The sequence below is a fragment of the Cataglyphis hispanica genome, chromosome 20 (genome assembly GCF_021464435.1).
Source record: "Cataglyphis hispanica isolate Lineage 1 chromosome 20, ULB_Chis1_1.0, whole genome shotgun sequence".
Lineage (NCBI taxonomy): Eukaryota > Metazoa > Arthropoda > Insecta > Hymenoptera > Formicidae > Cataglyphis > Cataglyphis hispanica.
The window spans coordinates 3,789,203-3,810,280 of NC_065973.1; the positions used below are offsets into that span (position 1 = coordinate 3,789,203).

At 38.3% G+C, this 21,078-nt stretch overlaps 3 protein-coding genes across 7 annotated transcripts in view; 1 reads left to right on the forward strand and 2 right to left on the reverse strand.

Moving 5' to 3' along the window:
- The first annotated feature begins 429 nt into the window (after nucleotides 1-429).
- The window catches only part of LOC126856913 (protein neuralized), a 58,078-nt gene continuing 37,429 nt past the window's right edge, over nucleotides 430-21,078 (forward strand). The window contains exon 1 of one of the 2 annotated variants that reach the window (XM_050605923.1): nucleotides 430-582. In XM_050605923.1, the coding sequence (XP_050461880.1) occupies nucleotides 468-582 (115 nt within the window). In that variant the 5' untranslated portion in view covers nucleotides 430-467. Of the gene's footprint in view, nucleotides 583-5,255; nucleotides 5,628-21,078 lie in introns of those variants that run through there. The other variant, XM_050605926.1, reaches the window with a different exon arrangement.
- Nucleotides 1,212-1,838, reverse strand: LOC126856985 (uncharacterized). The gene is made up of 2 exons (XM_050606043.1): nucleotides 1,677-1,838; nucleotides 1,212-1,462 (listed from the first exon to the last, which is right to left on the reverse strand). Exons 1-2 carry the CDS (start codon nucleotides 1,836-1,838, stop codon nucleotides 1,256-1,258), a joined length of 369 nt encoding a protein of 122 aa, XP_050462000.1. The 3' UTR covers nucleotides 1,212-1,255.
- LOC126856976 (uncharacterized) overlaps nucleotides 2,049-21,078 on the reverse strand; it is a 111,343-nt gene continuing 92,313 nt past the window's right edge. Inside the window, exons 1-5 of one of the 4 annotated variants that reach the window (XM_050606029.1) lie at nucleotides 7,179-7,189; nucleotides 3,532-3,902; nucleotides 2,879-3,055; nucleotides 2,607-2,721; nucleotides 2,049-2,525 (exon numbers count right to left, since the gene is read on the reverse strand). In XM_050606029.1, the coding sequence (XP_050461986.1) occupies nucleotides 2,411-2,525; nucleotides 2,607-2,721; nucleotides 2,879-3,055; nucleotides 3,532-3,598 (474 nt within the window). In that variant the 5' untranslated portion in view covers nucleotides 3,599-3,902; nucleotides 7,179-7,189 and the 3' untranslated portion in view covers nucleotides 2,049-2,410. Of the gene's footprint in view, nucleotides 2,526-2,606; nucleotides 2,722-2,878; nucleotides 3,056-3,531; nucleotides 3,903-5,089; nucleotides 5,148-7,178; nucleotides 7,190-21,078 lie in introns of those variants that run through there. The other 3 variants (XM_050606030.1, XM_050606027.1, XM_050606031.1) reach the window with 3 other exon arrangements.

Below are 21,078 nucleotides of genomic sequence, written 5' to 3' on the forward strand. Positions count from 1 at the left end.
TCACTATAGAAACAATATTTAACTAAGTGTTGTGAAATTTTTTTGCACGCACGTATTTAAAAATGTATATATGATAAAATATAAATTATATGCTATATTTTACAGTAAAGTTATATTTGATATACATGTCTTACACGTTGTTACGGACAATAAATGTTTATGTAAATACCTCGCAAAAATACGTCAAAACATACTTAAAAAAAAATCTTAATTATCCTTTTCTGGTACTGACCGATCGTCTATTATTTCGCCTTATCCTTCTGCCTGTTTTCCTTTCAGAAGGACATGCATTCTGCCCATGACTCCTTATCGTCGGATTATTATTATTACCGATCTGAGTCACGCTTTGCCCAAACACATTGAACAGCTTCGTGTGGGGATTCTGAAATATCGATATGACATTGAGATCGGTCATATATGTCAACGTTCGAGTCGCGAGACGTTAAGTACGAAGAATCATCATCTCGATGTATGAAATCAGAGAGTGTACATATTATTTTACATATAATAGAATGGCTACGACGACACAATTACTCTTTATATACTCTGGCGATCTTCATGACGAATTATTTTCATCATCAAGTGAGTTTTGCATTTATACATAATTTAAGTAATCAACAAGAACGTTAAAACCGTTTGCGACATTGAACGTTTAAACAAATGTAATTGAACGCGACTCTCGTCGGATCAAAAACCAGATAAAGACACAGACATGTGCGACTACATGAATTTCAAGAGGATTTAACTCATATAAAAATCAAGACAATAGTTTAGAAAATAGTTTACCTGGTTTTTGCACCGCAACCTTCCACGTCACGTGGCAGTGATATTCCTCGCGAGACACGCGCACGAACGGCTTAAAGTTCCTGCGCTTCGTCGTGTCCGACGGTTCTAAAAAGTAGTATCACATTTGCAAAACGTATCGTACAAAAATAGTAGAAAATAGTTTGCCAAGACGGGATATCTACGCAAGATTCTATTTACATTTAGAAAACATAGAGGATTATTATATATATAAATGAGAAATAAAACCGTTTTTTTCTTTTTTTTTTTTTTGGAAATGCAAATGTTCTGTTTTGATTCTAATTCGTATATAAAATATTTATTCTCGAGAATGATCATTTCGAATGACTTTTTTTTATATACTTTTTAAAATTCAAGGCTGATAAGCACAATTGTTTACTAATTCATAAGCGACGGTTAATCGCTCGATTATCGGCGTGCCGCCGTCTATCTATTATTGACATAATGGTTATCACGCGATACATGTGATGTATACCTGCTTTAAAAAGTCCATGAGCATTTTGACAGCTCCGGTGCATAAGACGACGACGATGCAGGCAGAGGCAAAGTCCTCGACATCGTCGCGATTGATATTGCTAATGATGTTAACGATTCCACGGAAAATATTGGCAAATGTCTGCATTGCGTCGATGCATAAATCCCTGAGGAAGCAGATCACCTAAAAAAATCCGATTACTTCTTACTGCTAATGGTCGTTTTTCGCGAATTCCTTCTTCGAAAAGTTTATATCTCGTATCATTTCATAATTAAAATCGAAATGAGTTAAAAAATGCGTTTTTAATCAAAAAATTCGACAACTCCCGCTTCCTTCGGAGATTTTATTCATTATTATTTATTATTATTGCGATATATTCGAAATGAAAATCCGTCACCTGAAATATTAGATTTATCGTCACGAGTATTAGCTCAATTAGCCTCGCCAAGCAGTCGAGTATGATGATGAGGACGAGTTCGAAGGTTTCCCATAGCCAACAGAAGACTCGCCAGAAGGAGTTCACAAATTGATCGGAGACACTGGTCATGCAGTTTTTCATGGTCGATCCTTACCGTTAAAATTTACACTTCGTCGTAGAAAAATTTCATCAACAGAATATAAAGCTGTCGATTATACAAAATTGAAGAAATGAATCGATTAATTTCGACAAAACAAAAAACGACGAGAGATTACCTGAAATTGTCCGTGCACTATCTATGTTTGCGACAAGGAAAAGTGGAGAAAGAATGCGTGTGTGTAGGTTTAACAATTTAAGACAAGATATGCTTTATTGATATCAAGCTGGAATTAACGTATCGTACGCAAAGCTACTGATAGCCAGAATAAATGACGTGTGAACTACTTTTTAATGATAACAATGTAGAGCTTAATCGTAAAATCTGGCAGTATTCACTATATAGTCTGTTTTAAGTATCGTAAAAGACTTAATGAAATCGAATGAAAGATCATCGTATTAATTATGGTTGTACATTGATATAATCACTACAACGTTTGCCGCTATATCCCGTAATCAGAAAATCCCTCCACATTTTTTTAATATCCAGACTGCTTCGTTCTTCGAGTGATGACTTCGTCGTATCCGCGAATTTTCCTATTTTCGCGTGACGTAAATTACGCGAACCCCGTGAGGATCGGCAATATTAAGGCAATCAATGGCGTGAAAGTCCTCGACGACACATTGCACGCGTCCGCGTCGCTGCAAGATTGCACGCATCCGCGAACGTACCTATAAAAAAACAACAATATAAATTCACTTTTGATTCGTTTTTTTAATTGTTAATTCGTATCGTGCTGCTATAAGTCTTACTTGTTGTCAAAGTAAAAACCACCGCAGTGGGACATTCTGATAATCTCAGAGTCCGTCGTCAAAGTTCCGCTGTCTAACGCGCAGCTCCTCACCATGAGAGATACCCCGGATTCATCTGACATAATCAGACATAATCGATTAAGATATAAGATTTGATACATTTCTGGACACGTGGTTGGGTTTTGATTGATTATAATAATGTACAAAAAAAAAAAGAAAACTATTCAGAAATATAAGATGTTAATATTTTGATTGCCCTAGTTATACTTTACCGTATACCCCGGCAATCTTGATGCAGGCTGTCGCCGGAAAGAGGCCGTCCCGGCCTTTTCGACCTCCAAGGCAGGGCGATTCTAAGAAAGCGAGGCTACCATTGTTGTGAAATGGGTCATCGCATGGTTTGTTATCGCCATCGATCGAGACGCACTTGAAACAGTCGATGGCCCACCCTGCGGATGAGAGAGATTGCGCTCGCTGTTTATCGTGCAATCATGAGATGAGACAGAGAACGCGATAGATAAAATATTTTCTAAAATTTTCCGGGCGGACATTTTTCACTTTGTCTATGATTTGATTATGTCAGATATAAAAATTTATTCGCCAATAACAAAGATGTAAGAACGTCAAGGATGTTTACGTCATCTCTCGGCGTGGCAAAAAAGATCTCGTAGCGATCGACAAAGTGTTTGAGAACTCGAGCGGCGCCAGATGGGCTATTTTTATACAAAAACGCACAAACTATACACGTGGCGTTCTCGAAGCTCAGCAGTTATTGATCTTACTCTTAGATTATCTTAGATACACATAGTTTCCTCGATTTTCGATAATCTATATCTGATAATCTAAAATAAATCTCAAAAGAAAGAAAGAGAGAAAGAGAGATTGTCATTATTGTGGGAGGGGGAACGAAATATAATTAATCTACCTCTTTGGAAGAAGGCGAAGATGGTCAGCAGCACGAGGCAAACGATCCAAGGATTCCCCCCGTTCATGCTTCGATTTAAGGCGCTTATTCCCGAATAGAATCGCACTTTCGTCCTCGTCGTCAGCTTTTACATTCCGGATGATACCGAACGGATACCGCGTCGACGATCATCTCAGTCGCGCACACGACGTTCTCCGATCCCGATCGAGCGTCGCGATCATTGTCGCAGGGTAAGATGATCCATAAGACGACGTCGATGATCGTCTGGCGAAGCCAGCTTTCCCGACGACGCTCGTCGACGTAGTGTTTTGACGGCCGGTTACCAAGGTGATCCGCGGCTCGACGACCGTGTACAGCCTCCAATCTCTTGCCTACGCAAAAATTTAAGGGATGATCGATGACTTTGGACGAGCGCCCCCGGTGTGGCGAGGAATCGATAAGTTTTTCATCCTCTGCCGTCCAAGCGAGAGAGGAAAGACGCCGCGAAACCGGCTTCCACGCGATCTTTATACGCGACTACTCTATGAACGCTATAATCGCGTCATCCCGTCTCGGGACACGCACGTGCGGACACGCGAATAATGGGTGTAGTTGGAATTTATAACGAGTGCGAGATTCTCGAAAACCTGCTCGTCTGCATACATTCGATTCCTATAATAATTTCGTCATTCTTCACATGATTATAGCATGTTGTGATATCTTTTTTTTTCTGGTGCCCTTTATCCAAGATGTTCGGAGAATTCGGGCCCGCAAGTGGCATCGAGTGTTTCCACTCCCCTCGGTAAGGCAACATCAATAATGGAATTAGATCTATGATAAGAATGCGGAAAATTTCTTATTATAATTAAATATTATAAAACATACTGCTAATTTACATATGATTGAACGTTGGATAGGACGTTAAAAAATAGAAAGGATTTTGTAAATGGAATTAAATATTTTGTTTATAAGAAAATTAAATTAATAAAATATTTATATTGAACATATATAGATTAGATACTAAATGAGATATTTAAAACTCAAGATATCTATTAAAGAAATTATATGCGTTTATCTGTTAAATAGTATTTTGTTTGCATTTGAATGAATGATCTTTTGATTTTTTCATTAAATATTTCATTAATAATTGCTTCAAGCAATTTGCATTTTTAATGAAAAAATCGATTTAAGATAATTTTCTAATTTAGACTCTCTAGCAGTATGAACGATTGATGACATTTAGGATTTTTACATATGTTTTTATTAATATTTAAACATATATAATATTTATTTACATATTTTTAAATCTTGGGCAAGTAGCTTTTTTTTTATTTAAAACAAGCTGGGCATACTTATTTGAACTTTCGAGAAATGATAAAAAACTTTAATTTTTTAAATATTAATATTAATTAATTATTAACAATTAATACAATACTATTAAATACTAAAATAAAAATTGTCAGCTTAAAATAAATTTTGTTCTGCTTACAAAAATTTTTTCTATTCCCTTAAGCATGTATGAAATGTCAAACAGACCGATTTCTAATATTCTTCAAAAAAAATCTTAAAAATTATATACTTTTTATTCTGCTTGAATAGACTTTAAGCATGAAACCTCTTCTCGCTTGGCTGTCTCGCTGACGCGAGACGCGGGAAAACGCGGCCAGCATCCGCGGCAACACCTGCATCATATGAGAGAGAATCAATTTCCGCGCTGCGTCACGTTCAAAGCGACGCGCAAAATCGGCGCCTTCGCCGCCGGGCCAATCAGCTCGCGCGCCGCTCGCGCTGATCGCGGCGCGGCGGAGCTTGTGCGGTGTGCGGTCGTCGTCCGTTCCCGTGTGTCCCCCCCGTCGGCATCCCAGCGACACTGCGGATGCAAGATGCACTGTCTGCATGACTGACGGTGATCCGCCGTCGTCGACTGCTATTGCGAAAAATGTGCTCGTTTCACGCGCTCCCATGCGTCCGGTTTTTCACGTGAGCCCGCCGTGTACGTCTCGCGACGCCGTACTACAAACACCCGACACCATTACCTATCACTGCCACCGCCGCCGCCGTTGCCGGGCCGACAACGACGACGATGGGTCAATCGTCGAGCAACACCGGACACAGCGGTGAGTCCCCTTCGTATTTTATTATCGGTGTTCTCGCCGGCTCGTTCGTTTTTTTACTCGGCGGGAGCGCGCGCGCGTGCCCTTTTGACATGTGTCAACCGCGATGCCGATGATCGTTGCCGAGAGTTCGGCGACATCGCGGCGACGACGAGGCACCTGAACCTTTTGCGAGGAATCTCCTCCAGGGAGGTTAGGTTAGGTTAGATCCATGATAGGATTTAATTCATCTCCTGTCAGTTCTTGGCGTGTCAATGAAGAACGAGATGAAATTTCTCTTGGGAATTTGCCTCTCGAGAGCCGGATCGATTCCAGCTGATAATGATAATGGATAATTGATCGCGATAACTTGGACCATCCACGAGGATCGTTATTGCCTTTTTTAAATCTCTAGCTTATCGAGAAGAAAAGCTTATCAAAAGCATGTTGTTTTTTGCGATACACTTTTCTAAGCTTAGACGTCGATCGTAAAATTGCACGTGGCCAGTTTAAATGCTCTCTTGAGAATCAATTAATAATGTCAGTCGTTGCTTGGTTAACGATTGTGAAAGCACATATGGAAAGTGTGGTAAATACATATTAAAAAGAAAATTATAAAATATTTAAATAATAAACAAATTATAGTTATTAGATAGAAAGAATGAGATAAATGCGGAGATATGGTGTTAATATATATTCTTGACTGAATCTTTTTTATTTTAATCCTTCTTATATTAAATATTTAATATATCCAAAGAACGGATGATAAAAAGAGTGCATATTTTTTTTTTAAATAAATATTCACATAATGTTATCGACCTGTCCTTTACTAGCACCGTCTTTGAGCGACATCTGCTTTGATCTCCATCCTGCTCTATTGGTAATAGAATGAAGTGTGACTTCTCTTTAGAAATATAATTAATTAAGCATAATCTCAATTAATTGAAGTTTTTTTATTGCAATCACTTAAAAATTTTATTTACGAAACATGCAAGTGTTTTCAATTGAAATTGCATCTTTATATAATTCAGTCTATGTAAAATCTCAATAATTAATCTAAATCAGAATGAAGTTTTTGTATTGCAACTGATTAAAATTTTATTTACGAAATATGCAAATTTCAATTAAAATTGCATTTATAAAATTAAAATTAAAATTTGCTTTATATAATTCAATCGAATCAATGTAAAAACTTAATTAATTTCAAATAATTGAAATTTTTTTTATTGCAACTAATTAAAATTTTATTTACGCATAAACATGCAAGTGTATTTAATTAAAATTGCGTCTTTATATAATTCAGTCAAATCAATCTAAAATAATACTTCGTTAAAAGACTGAGAGATTGTCAAATTTTGTGACGTAAACTGTCGACGATTAATGGGCACTTGTATCTACTTTTAATTTATTATAATTACGCCTTTTTTCGTACGGAAATAAAATTTATTCGAACTTTATAGATTTGTTTATCAAGCATAGAAACATCCAACGTGTCGATCTATCCGGATCATTCAGATGCGATATATTTTGCCAGCTGCATTTTTCGGGGCGCGTTTCTCCGCGTGTCCGCCGCACCTTTCGATTCCGTTTCGTAATGGTTGGGTTTCGAGGCTTGCAAGATGCTCTCTCCCGCACCCCCGTCGTAGGTCTACCTATCGCCAGGATCCCCGTATCTCCGCGTTGCTCGGTCGCACAGATGGTATTGTCATATGGCAGACACACAGGGCCGAGCCTCCGGAGGCGGTAAAACCGCGATTGTACATCCGCACAAATCCACGACAGACTCGACGCGGATTCACCGTCCCAATTATCTAATCGACGTCACGCGAGCGGTTTGGTCGAGCGACATGTATACATATTTTTCTTTTTTTTTTTATTACCATTTATTATGCGCGACGCGTGCCGACTGAATTCATTTCGAGTGCGTAAATGACAAGTATGACAGATCACGCTCGTTAAATATCGTCTCTTGGAAATTGAAATTAGAGGAATAGAAACTGGAAAGTTGACATGCGAAATAAAAGAAGGAAAGAGAGCGAAATATGAGTTGACGATGCAAGAATATTTTTTTTTTTTGTGAGAATAAAAATGTATCGATTTTATGTTATTAGAGAGGAGAAACGATCTTCGCGCTTAAATTATTACTTAGCCGTAATCTTCGGAAATGCTATAGCATAATCAAATATCGGAAACCCTCATTAAACTCCCCCGAGAAAAATGGCGATGTACGCGCGCGTTCGGAATTCGTAGACGACACTTCCGGGGAAGGGGATTAACGAAGAAGGAGAATCGTAGACGGTGCGTGATGGCCGGGGTTCAGGGCAGCGACCCAATTCTCATATGTATTTATACCAAGAAGACGCTACGCCGGTTGCGCGTGGCCATTTTGGAGACTTAAAGAGAGAAAGAGAGATAATATGATGGTAGAAAGAGAAAGAGAGAGAGAGAGAAAGGAAAAAAAAGCGACGTCTCCGTGCGTCACAGGACGCACTCCGAGTCTAATGACTCTGGAAACTCAATTCCGGTTGCAACTCAGAATACCGTCGTGTAGCTGCACTTTGAAATAATTTCGTTACCTCAGAAGATCAATCAGAGTCTATGAGACACGTGACTGCAAAATTCACGGAGTTACGCGCTTGTCTCAAGAATATTTCATTAAATTTAATGAATAATTATTAAATTTATAGGAATTTTTTTATACAGGATGGATCTAACGTTCCGGTCAAACTTTGTGATTTTATAAGAAATTTAATTCTGAATGAAAAGTTTCTGATAAACATGAGTAGAAAAATACTTTCTTAAAACGTTAGCGCCCCAAAAATATCTCATTTGAAAAATAATTTAATTCTATAGAACTTTTGTTTCGGTACTTTTTTGTTAAAAAACGCAACTTTTCCTGATATTTTTAACAATATGTAAAATAATTTCAGAATTTTTTGGGCGCTTTTTAAGGAAGCATTTTTCCACATGTTTATTGGAAACTTTTTGTTCAGAATTAAATTAAATTAAATTAAATCAAATTTCCTATAAAATCTCAAAATCTGGCCGGAACGTTTGGGTCCATCTGTATATTTAATTAATATAGATTTACACACATATACACATACGATCGCAAATTGCAAATACTCGGCCGATAGTTGTAAGGGACAATGCTGAGAAAGACGAAACGGGATCTATAAATCTTAATCGGAAGATTCTCTCACGCGACTTTGCGCAGCTGATCTCGGTCCAGCTGATCTCGGTCCAGGTTGCACAATAACTCGTTATTAAAGATTGGATTTTTCCAAAGTCTTCTTTGTGCAAAACGGCATATACGGGAAATTCGGAAAAGCATCACTGATACCTTGAACCGATATAAAGAGACCTAAAACGTATTGTGGCAAAGCTCGACGACGCAAGTCGAGAGAATTGTGTTTTTCAACCTGACCGAGAGGCAGCAGGTCCATTGTACGACTAGGTCAGGTAGCTCAGGTACACGCAATGCTGGAGCAAAGCTCGACGACTACTACTATCCACGTGAAACTTCCACCGTGGAGAAAAGACCGACAAGTAGAGAGAGAGAGAGAAGCCTCTTCCAAGTTTTTCCCTCGCCAAGAGTCTCCGTATTCAAGGTTGCAAGGACGAATGAAACGACGAGGAAAATACTTATAGCAGCGATCCAGTCGAAAAATAAAGAAATACGACGGAAATATCTATGCCAAATTACGGAATAGCCGTACGCGTCGATGAGATACAGACGGCAAGCAGATTTTATTTTCGGATTTTCACCCACGTGTAAATTCGCTCGCATCTCATACGCTGCATTAAATCGAAATGCGTCGTCCATTTTCGTACGGTGATCTGTCAATAAACTGCCGGCGCTCCGAATATCGCGGCATTATGGGTCATTACGGATGATGCTCGGGGAAGAAAAATCCTCTCGCTATTTTTATCCCCTTGATGATTTGAAGCAAGTGCAATCTCGATAAACCGAAACTGGGCGAAATTTGTTACGGTTTTCACATTATTTCCTGACGAACGTAAAGTTCGTCCGTGAACCCTCGGTAAAAGTTGAAGTAACCGTTCTTCAAATTACGATCGATAAGGAGCCGACGATACGTGGTTAAAGAAACGACTCCCTCGAGAATACGGAAATAAATGGACGCTGTATGTATATACGTAGTTCAGCGGCACGCGGCTTGCATATGTGCATCTTGTCCATGTATGAACGCGTAATGAAGCGTGCCGTACCTTAAAGGCGACGACTATTTTTGACGTTAGATGTACACACGGGTCGCGGTTGTTGCATCCGCCCCTTCATTCTTCTATTCCGAGGCTCTTCTTTTCACATAACGATAGTGTGGAAGAGAGAGTTCGCTTGCATTGCTATATCTCGAGAACATAAATCTCATACAGAAGACATATAGCTTGATCGAAAATGGATATAATATACACGCGACTTTTTTGCGGGACCTTTACTTTTATTTTATTGTGCAGTATCTGTAAGACTCAATGGCTCATGATAATTTAAATTGAAAATTTTTTCTCGGCAAGAATGTCGAGAGAGATCTTAATTTATGTAATTAAATTTTGAATTAAAATTCTATTATGGAGTAAAGGCTATTCAAATTAATTACGAGAGAAATATCAGAATTTATTTAATTAAATGTTGAAATATAAAAGCTTATTTAAGCAGAAATTATTTAAAGAATACGATCTTATGCTTTCAAAGCTTAATTCGCGAAAAAATTCCCCTCTTTGCTTATTATTTGGAAACTATCGATGCCTCGATATCTCTCTTTATTAAGGAAAAATCGACTTCAAATTCATCATCGAAATTATGTATCTTTCAAATAGAGATTTAAAAAAAACCGTTTTTTTTTAATAATAAAATAAAAATAGTTGAGAAGTACGTCTTTTTTTCATAAAAAAATAATGAAAAACAAGTTTCTTTTTCATTATTTTTTTAAATATTATTTTATTATATTTTTTAAATATTTTTATAATATTATTTTTCTTCATATTTTTCAACAATAATAAATAAAAAAACTAAAGTTCTTATATTATTTTTATTTTTTTTTTTTAGTAATTTTAATGGATTAATGAGATTTTTACATCAAATTGCATCAAACTCGACATGATTCGGATAATTTTCAATTAGATGCATAACAAACATTTTTAATAATTAAAAATAGTAATCGCATAACTATACAACTAATTAGAATGCGAGCTACATTTAAAACAATAATGGCTAATTCAAATCTATCATCTAAAAAATAATGAAAAATCAATTTATTTTAACCATTTTTTTATGAAATAAAAAAAGAAAAAAAAAGTTTTGTTTTTTTTCTATTTACATCTCTATCGGCAAGAGATACTTTATGTAATCCGAGCAGCAACACGCTCGACAGAGACGACTCAGAGCCGCGGTGGCCGGTAGTCGGCCGCCGTCTATTCCCAGTGCGTTGCAACACATAGTGCGATCCCGCCGCGTCGCTGTTATTCTTAACCCGTCCGGTAGGGCGAGGGGGCGGGATGAAAAAAAGGGCAAAAGAGCATGCCTATGACGTCAATTGGAAAAGGTTCCTGTCGTGCCACGGGGCGCGATTCCCTCTCTCTCTCTCTCTCTCTCTCTCTCTGTCTCTCGTCGCGAAAGCCAAAAGCCACGGGGCTTTTCTTCTCGCCCATCCCCCCTTTCGCGCCCTCCCCCCCCCCTTCATCATCCCTCTCGTAGACGTGCCGCTGCTCATCGCTCGTTAGAAGCGGCGAAAGTGCGTGGCGATGGCATCCGCGGGATTTGCGAGCGACGCAATTGGCCGCAGGTCAAACGCACCGGCTATTTGCAACACCCTAGTGGATTAATTTTAAGAGGGAACGACGATTTGGGAACTATACTGTTGTCGCACTTCCCGTTTTCTCTTTCTTGTTCTCGCTTTCGCGACGACGATTGAATGAAACGCCGTGTTTTTCAAAACGAGGCGATGCGATTAGTTTTCGAAAAGTTCGCTTATTCAAGGCTCGTTCGTCGCGAGATGAAAGTAACGAGGTAATCACTTTCCCTCTCTTCGTTCGGATCAAGTGCATTGAGATCGATGTCGGATCTGGCGTGAACCAGCCGCCAGACGAAACGTGAGCTTTTATTCTGCCTGCCTCGCGATTAATTATGCGAGCTTACTCGCTCGTCGTAATTAAAGCACGCGCACGTTTCCACGTGTATGGGTGAATGTCAGGGTCGACGTACGCGGGCGGGATCGATCGAGGGGGATGGAATAGAAAAAAGAAAAAAAAAAAACTTGAGAAGCGGAGGGCTTTTATCGTTCGTTATATCATGCCGCTCGAAACCCTCGCAATTATAGAAACCACCCTTCTGCGAATTCGATGGGGTCGCGAGACAGAGTTTCTGCTTGGTTGAGGAAAAGAAACAAATACGAAGGCAAGGATGATCAATGCCTTTTTCGCGGCGAGCATGAGACAGAAATTTTTTTCAACATCGCGATCTCGAGAATCGCATTTAAATTTTACGTACGAAATTTTGCTAGTAATATTTAATTTATTTAAATTATATTAGATATAAAATATTTTCTATACACGATATTAATTTTTTTTGCATGGGTATTTTAGAAATAAAGTCAACGTTTCTTCTGAAAAATAGATAACGATTAAATAATTTGTCATGCATATATATAGAATGTTTTTAAATAAGTGTGAAAAATTTTAGGAGATGATTCTTTGTATTGTAAATTAAGGGAGGGTTTTTTTATATAAATATATACTCTTGTATTTTTCCACCTTTCTTTCCTTTTTAACTTATCCAAAATTTGAAAAAAAAAAAAAAAATTAATTTTCTCCTTTGGAAGAATGTAACTCCTCAGGGAGGAATATAGGAGTATATGTTTACATGAAAGATTTCTTTTTCAACGAAGAAGCATCTCCTAAAATTGTTTCTACTTATTTAAAAGCACCTTGTATAAATTGTATCTCTCAAATAAGACTCAGAACGTTGTATCGATCTGCGTGCAAACGTGGGCCCACAATTTTTTTGCGATTTTTTTTTCGAAGAACGTCGAAAGGGAGGACGCGAAGCGTGGCACGCACAGATTCGAAACGTCATAACTCATCGAGTCAGCGGGGGTTGCAGGAACAAACAGTGGGAACAACCGCAATTGTCCACGTAGCAAGCGAGTGCTAATGACCACGGAATTAACCCCTTCGTCATTCAAGTACACGTTCATCCTCCCTTCGGAAATTCACGGTTCGCTGTTCTGAGACGTATTAGCCCTGTCCAGTGTATCCCTTTTCGCTCCCTTCTCAGCTTAACCCTTTGTATCGTGTCTTTGCAGCATCGCCAATGCTCCGTCAGTACTAATTGTGAGCAAAGACCGGAATTTTATAATTTTTGCGTCCAATTTTGGTAGGAACATCTCCTCGCGAGCCTAATTATTTGGAATTCCTTGGAAAAAGCCGTAAGAGTAAGACGGAAATTAATGAATGAATTTTCGGAATTCTTGCGCGAGCAATAATCGATATGAACGAGACTAAATTTAGAATGCGACGTGATCTCGTTTAAATTTAAGATCACTTAAAAAAACTCTTGGACACTGCACTTTCTATTCGCACCGCGTGTCGTAATTGCATCGACGATCCCTTGGCAAGCAACTGTTCCTTGACATAATTTCCTCCACGTGCGGATACATGAACAATGACAAATACTTTAATACGTTTCTTCGATCTTTTTTACGATTACGGTTCTGCAGATATTGAGCGTCACGCTTGTCGACTGTCCTAATTATACATTTCTTTTTATTTTGTATCTAAGATCGCGACATTTTATCTCGTATAACGTATAGAACGTTGGAACGGAACGATAATGATAATAATAATAATAATAATAATAATAATAATTTATTTGAGTCAAATGCCTCATTTCATCGCACGTATACGAGCATTACCGTTTGACATTTTAATTAATTACCAGTTGGCTGGTTGTAAGAGACACATACATTGCACGTTCTCTATCTTTCTCTGTCTCTCTTCAAGCGGCGATCGTGTACCGAGTGACTCGAAGAGAAATGTTTTTTTCCCAACCACCTGTTTGGCGAACCTGTCATATTGCGCGCATACATATGCAGAATATCTCTCGCCCGTAAATTGGATAACGAACATCTCTCGAAATTTCAAGGAACCAGGTTGTTTTCTCGTAAACTCTCGCAAACTTGGTAAAATTAACTTTGTAACTCGAAGGAACAAGGAAAGAGAATAGAATAGAGTTTCAAGAATTCGAGAGGAGAAATATATATTTCACGATTCGCGATCCGTTAATTTGTATCATGAAAGATTTATATCAGATCCATCGACAAACTAATACGAGTCTTTTGTCTGTTTCTTATTTTCCTTTTTTTTTTACGCAATGAAGCTTCGAGGTAAGAATCGTACATGAATTTGACGATGGCAATGAGAATTGGTGTCGCGCATAAAAATGACAAACAGGCAGTACAAGCAGCCTCCCTTAAGACGGTTGTGCGCCATTCTTCCCCCTCCATGGTGACGATGCCGACACGTGCCTGCCGTGCCGTTGTCGCGTGGCTCGTCGTCCCGTACTGAAAGAAACTCGGAACGATCACGAGAGCAACGAGGACGAGAGATCGCGACGGGAATCGCGCACGACGAGGAAAGTACGAGTGCGGGAGCGCGTTTACGAGAGAAGAGAAAAGAGGATAAGTCGCCACCTGCCACGAGACGAGCCGGCAGATGTTAGCGGGTCCGGCTTGACCGACGTTCTCGAATCGCCTCCTCCCGATCGCGAGGAGCTGCTGAACTGGTCGGAAAATAAACTCGGCCGTGTAAACAACATCGATATTCATGCGAGGAATGGAACTTTATTCCTATACGATTGCTCCGCCAAAGCAACACGATCAGTTGGAAATCTCTTATAGTTCCTAATAACTTGGAAGTACATCGATTTTTATTTAAAAATCTGATCGCGATCAATTTTGAGTAGCAATAAAGGAGAAATTCTCTCTTTTTTACGCTTATACTTGATTCGCGTTTCTTGTGCATTCACATCTAGAAGCATTCGGGCGTGTAGAAACTAAATAACTCTTCTGGAAGTCAAGCTGATCCTCGTACAGACGAGACAGCTCGGAAGCTTCTTGTTCCGACTCCCATCCGAAGAGAGAACTTCGGGGGATTACAGGAAGCGAGGGTTGTCGGGACGGTGCTGTTACCAAGTGAACGTATTAACGGCAGTGGTAGAAGGCTCGACAGATGTTGAGAATTTCGACCTCAAGAGCCAGGCCTCTGTCGGGCTACGAGTGAAAGAAGGAAGAAAGGGATGGGAGTGGCAAGGATGGCTGGGAGAGAAGGAAAGAAAGAGACGAGACGTTGGTGAGAAAATAATGGAGCATGGTGGCGCGTGGCAGCATGGGCACCATGGTGGGGATAAATATAGGGTGTAGGAGATACTTAAGATGATGATGATGGCGCAGGGAGATGCTGGGAGAGAGAGACAGACAGCGATCTCGGGCTCCGAAAAACTCGAAGGGCGTTGAACCTTTTTCTAGGTTTCCGATTACATCGCTTTCAAGGTACTCGGAATAGTTTCATCTCTTCTAGTTTGCGTTCTTTCACTTCTACGTGATCGAAATAATTGTAATATAAAAAATGTAATCAAAAAAAAAAAAGAAAAAAGATCACAAAGAAAAATTCTTAAAGGGATCATCGTCTATTTCGTCATGTCGGTAGCGAGTTGTTGGACGGAGAACGGGAGATATTGCGCCGAGATAAAAACCTGCTGCAACAAAATCGAAAGCGTATGGGCAACGATCGGCATTCTTCACCAGCTGACAACCTGGTGGCGCGTGCCGCTCACTCTTTTATGAGAAACGACTTTCGTCTCTTCGCATGCTTCGTTAACGAGACTATCATGATATTGAGACAGGTATCCTGAAGAAGTTTTTTGCCTCCTCCTTGCGATCCTTGCGCGAGATCCACGGGTATCGATTTACGTAGCGCATTACACGGTGTACGTAGGTACAATAAGATCCACGCTCAAGATAGAATCACACTATCTATTGACTGACCGCTGACTGCCCCGCGGACAATGCGTCAATTTGTCTCAAACTCGTAAACGACCAGACGATCAATCGGACAATCGGGACAATCGGATCCTAACGATTCCGACCATTGCCCCCAAATCACGCGGTGAGATATTTATAACTTTAATCGGAATTTATATATTATTTATATAATACACATCTAATATATTAAAAAAAAAAATACTAATTAAATACTTGTTTCTCATCGAAGAATAAATCGGCAAATTAGAAAGTACGGAGAGATATTTTCAAAGGACGGGGTGTCTGGCTCAGAAAGAGTGACAGCTTCTTCCGCAGACCAAATGGACTTAATGTTAGCTCTAGTTCCGGTTCCACTTTTCCGCCAGTCGCGCGCAGCGAAAGAAGAAGGCGCACGGGGGCAATATAAAGTGGGTGGATGATGTGAATAGGATATGTTGTGAGCGGTTCGGCTGAGTATTGTTAATCGAACAATGGCGTCTGGCTTGTACGTCGCTGAGGGTACCCCAGGAGGCAGCTGACATTCTCTGACCGCGACGAAGAAGCATTAGCTCCGTCCGCGGTAAGGGGCGAGTAATAAATTTTTATCGATGCGATATCAAGATAAATCGTACAAAAAAGAATATCTCAAGAATGTAGAATTCGAAAAGTCCTTTACAAAAAAAATTCACGTTTACTATAACTCATTGACGAAAGATTTAAAAAATTTTTATACAAAAAATAAAAGGATATTTTTATAGTTTTATATAAAAAAAAATAAAAGAAAAAAAGAGAGGCAAGAAAGCAGACATTTTTATAATTTTAAAAAATTTCTGAAATACGCAGATAAAAATCATTGCATTATGCAAATGTAAAAAAAAAATATTGGAAACCATGTTTGTATATAATTTAAATAAACTTCTTGTTCAACGTCATAAGATTATTCGAAGGTTTAGATGGGTTTTGCATACAGATTATATAAATGATTATAATTATGTATTTTATATCTTATTAATCGGATATTCTCTTAATTTATTAATTATATATCCAGTAAAACAGCTGTAAAGCTGCTGTCAGTTTTGTGACCATAATGATGCTCTGTTCATGGGCAGCGAGACTTCTCATTCTTTTATAATATCGTCTACATAATTACGTACGCAAACAGCCAGTGGCTGGCCTTCGGATTGAAGATGTTTCTTCGAGGATCTCTCGAGTTCCTCTATTATAATGTTCTATCGCGTGCCTAACGATCCGGAACCTGATGCGTCTTTTTGCTTTTTTCTTAGCACGATGAAAAGTCAATTGTTTGCATTTGTATTGTCTTGAGATAATTTTATAAATTTCTCTCTCGTCGAGTTTTATTTATCGCACAACTTACTACGTCACAGGATCGCTTTATCCATTGCTAATTCGTCTTCTTGCGCGCAGCTGTATCGCTTTTGCATGAGCAGCGTGCAATGAACGCGTCGGAATCTATTGAAAGCACCTTCAGCGGACAATTTTAGGCATCTGGGGCTATCTCGATTCTATTCGCGCGTCCTGCTACCTACAATTGACACCTGGTAAACATATGCCGAATCCCGCTTTTCATTTTCAATCGCTCCGACACGCGATTTTCTTTTATCGATTTTGCATTTCACGGCGCGCAAGGGACTGTTTGTCTCTCGGAATTATATACGCGGGAAAATAACATTCTTTATCGTCTATATTTATGCAAAAGATTTAAAATAATAGATAAATAAATTAAATAAATATAGATAATGCAGATAAATTTGTAAAAAAAATTATTATTTTGCTATAATTTAAATAAATATCGTCATATCGCTCTCTCTATTCAAGATTGACAAATACATATTGAATTATTAATTTTTGAATTATATGTAGTTTTGTAAAAAATACTTTATTTAGGAAGTTAAATATAATTTATAGTAATGACAAATTTATTTTAATTGCCAAGCAATTATTTACAAAAAACACACGCTATATTTTCGCGGCGAATATTCAAAATATCAAAATGATACTACAATTAAAATATCCTGCTAAATTTATTAATTTCTCGATGGACATGCGAATAATGAAAATTTCTACGCGCAACAGGCAAAAGGCCTGGTCGGAGGGTTAAAAGGCGGGGAACATCTGGCGCCAGAATGGCTCCCCGTTTGATGAACTATATCGGAATGTCGAAGGGGAGGAAAGAGGGGTACGAATATATTTGAATAAACCAAAGGTGGTACATACGCTATGCAGCGTGCGTTCCCTTTTCAATTCCACAGTCAACCCTGCAATCCAATAAAACCAGCTGAGCGCTTCTTTTCAACACGCTGCGAGTTTCCATGGATTCACCGTTTAATACTTTTGATTATGTAACGTGAATACGTTATCAAGAATTTATTAAGGGGGCATACCAGTTTGAATCTTCGAAAAATGAGTACATTTTCTAGATATTTTCGCAGCGCAACGATTTGATAAAAACTTTTTTTTTTATGATATTAATACAATATTATTAAATACTTAAATTAAAATTTTTAGCTCTACAATTTTTTTTTTTTTTGACTGCGAATATTTGCAAATTTATATTTTCATACACAGTACATAAGTACAGTGAATAAGTTTATATTTGAAATAAGAAATACAAGTTTTTTTTATTAATAGTCTGCTATCCAAGCGTTTTTTTTTTAATTTAAAAAAATAAGAAAATGTTGAGAAAAAGCTTTCTTTAAAAAAAATCATCTTTTTTCTTGTTTATAACAAAAATGGAGTATTGAATTTAAAAAAGGCTTCGTTAACAGATGTAGAATCTTATTAGGAACTCGCATGGACACTGTGTGTGAAAATATAAATCTGCAAATATTCGCAGTTCTAAAAAAAAATTTTTTTAAGCTGAAAATTTTTATTTGAACACTTAATATTATTATATATAATATCGTAAAAAAAAGAATAAAAAGTTCTTATCAAGTCGTTATGCTGCTATCTAGAAAATATAAAAGAGCGAGAAGACATCTGTACAGAAATCTCTTCTGCGAAAATCGCCGACACATACGGAATTCATTTATTCTCATTACAATAGAGAGAAATTTTAAGCGCGAAGTTAAATTCAGTTCTGCTCTTTCGCTAGGCAAGAGTTACTATAACTTTTGGATCGCGTTAAAGTTTCTACCGCGCGTGTCGCCTCGCCGGGATTTAATGTCTACGATCCCGCGCACGACGCGACGATTTTGCTTCGTGAATACGCAATGAGAGATGTTCTTTCTTACGGAATGAAGAGGATTCGAGGAGAGACGGACGAAATACTCGACGTGACTCAACCGCGCTCTTTGTGCGATCCTGAGGTAATGAACTTTGTTTAAACGACCGCTTGATAAACTCCGCACGAACGCTCGCATAGCACGTGCCGACTCCTCATGCTCGTCCGCGCTTTTCCCTCGTGATATACACGCTATGACTGAATCAATGATCTAGAATTCCTATGCGTTTTCAATTTAACGACAATTTAATCTCGTGACATTGACATTTTTTGTCTGATTAAAAATTGCAAGCTTCGGTTTATAATTAAATAACAGGAATAATTATATTTTCTCCATTTAATTTTGTATTATTTTAAAAATTTACAAGGCTTAATATATTTATGTTACATTATGTAACTTACATATAGATTTAGCGACAATAATAATGAATCATGGGATCGACAAAAATTCTCCACACTTTTATTGTGATATGAAAATAAAGAAAATAGTGCAAGAAAACAAAAATAGAATTGCAAGCCTTTTTCTCAATTAAATATCGTTAAAATTAATATCGTAAAAATTCGTTAAAATTAAATAATACTGTTCCTTGTCAATTCAGCGTTTTATCCATACGAAAAAAATAAATAACAGCTCTCTCTTCAAGCTCAAACTAAGGCGTAAGATGATCGCCTTTTTACACGCATAAATTCCATCATACAATGCAATCAAACGCCTGCTTGCTATTTAGCGGTCTGTAAACAGAGCCTGCAACGAGATCGCTATCCTATATCGGATGGACGATAACTGGATAGCATAAACATTCCCGTTTCAGCGTTAATCGCTTTCTTAATCACCTGTCGGATTCGTCCGCGGACTCAATTCCCATTAAGGTATGGTCGGTTTCGGCACGAATTCCCGAATCGTAGAAAAAAAAGAAAACCAATGAGTTCCAGTATCTCCAAATTATCAAATATTATACGCGGTATATGGCCTTCGCGACTATTGTAAACAATAGCGTGTTAATGTTTACATCGCGGCCTTGGTATCATTTAGCAGGGAGACGAGCAACTTGAACGAGCACGTAGTTTATTTACACTTAATTTATCAAGAAAATGACAAGGAATAAAAATTATAAATAAATCATATTTTAAGGATTCTTACAAGAGATTATAATAGCTTCTCTGACGACACATGTGTTTGAATATCTCAGGTTTTCAATTTTTTCGATCGAGCTTACATTAGTACGTGATGTCAGTACATTATTAATAACAGATGTAATGTAGATGTAACGTCACCTGTGGACAATTATAATTCATAAATATGATGAAATTATCCGTGAAATATTTCTTCGATAATTTAAAGAATTTTAAGAAGAATTTTCGATAATTTGCAGAAATCATGAATAATTAATGTTGTCAAAATTTTTATCCAAACTTCTTGCTTGTAAACAAACAAAATGTGCTACTCTAACTACGCGTCTTTAGACGAGATCTTCTCCCGAAGGACATCGAAGTATGGAAAAAAAGAAACGGCTCTCCATCTTGCACGAAGAAAGCGAATTCTCGATGTCGCCGTCGCTTATCTTCGGCGACGATCTGCACCGAGCGTGCAATTAATTGCGCGAAGGAATCTCCTTCTCTTTTTCCTTTTCGTTACGTACAAGGAAACTCAAGCGGGGCAATTCTGTCAATGGAATTGAGGCCGGTGCAAGGTGCATCGCGGTCCTCCTCCCGCCGTCCCCCCTTCTCCCCCTCCCCCCTCCTCCTCCTTCTCGTCGTCCCATGTGCGTGCTTCCTCGTAAAATGTAATGTACACGCACACGCGCGTGGTGCGCGACGGTCAAATACTATTGGACGACGGGCACGCGCACGCACCTGCCACGCATCCTTTTTGACGCAGCCTTTGTCGAGCCGCTTCTCGAAGGAGCATACTTTTGCCACGGGAAGAAAGTTCTACCGCGCCACGCGAAATAGCCGAGAGGGATTAAAGAGTGGTGGAAACGCGATCCAGGGCGATTAAGAGTTTATTTATAATTGAGGAAGCAATGAATGTTTGGAAAAATGTGTGGCGTGGAATCGAGAAAAGAGCGCTTTATTAATTAGAAAGTTTTATGTGTGAAAGCTTGTACATATTGTATGGTCAGTGAACACGAGGGAATAAGAATAACGGTAATAATGTTAATTTTTTTTTTTTAATAATGACCGTGATAATAACGTTAAT

What these genes read in the sequence shown, in the direction of transcription:
- LOC126856985 (XM_050606043.1), bottom strand. Translation starts at nt 1,838, where the DNA reads ATGAAAAACTGCATGACCAGTGTCTCCGATCAATTTGTGAACTCCTTC. An exon ending in CGATAAATCTAATATTTCAG is followed by an intron (nt 1,463 to 1,676) that starts GTGACGGATTTT and finishes GGATTTTTTTAG; the next exon opens with GTGATCTGCTTCCTCAGGGA.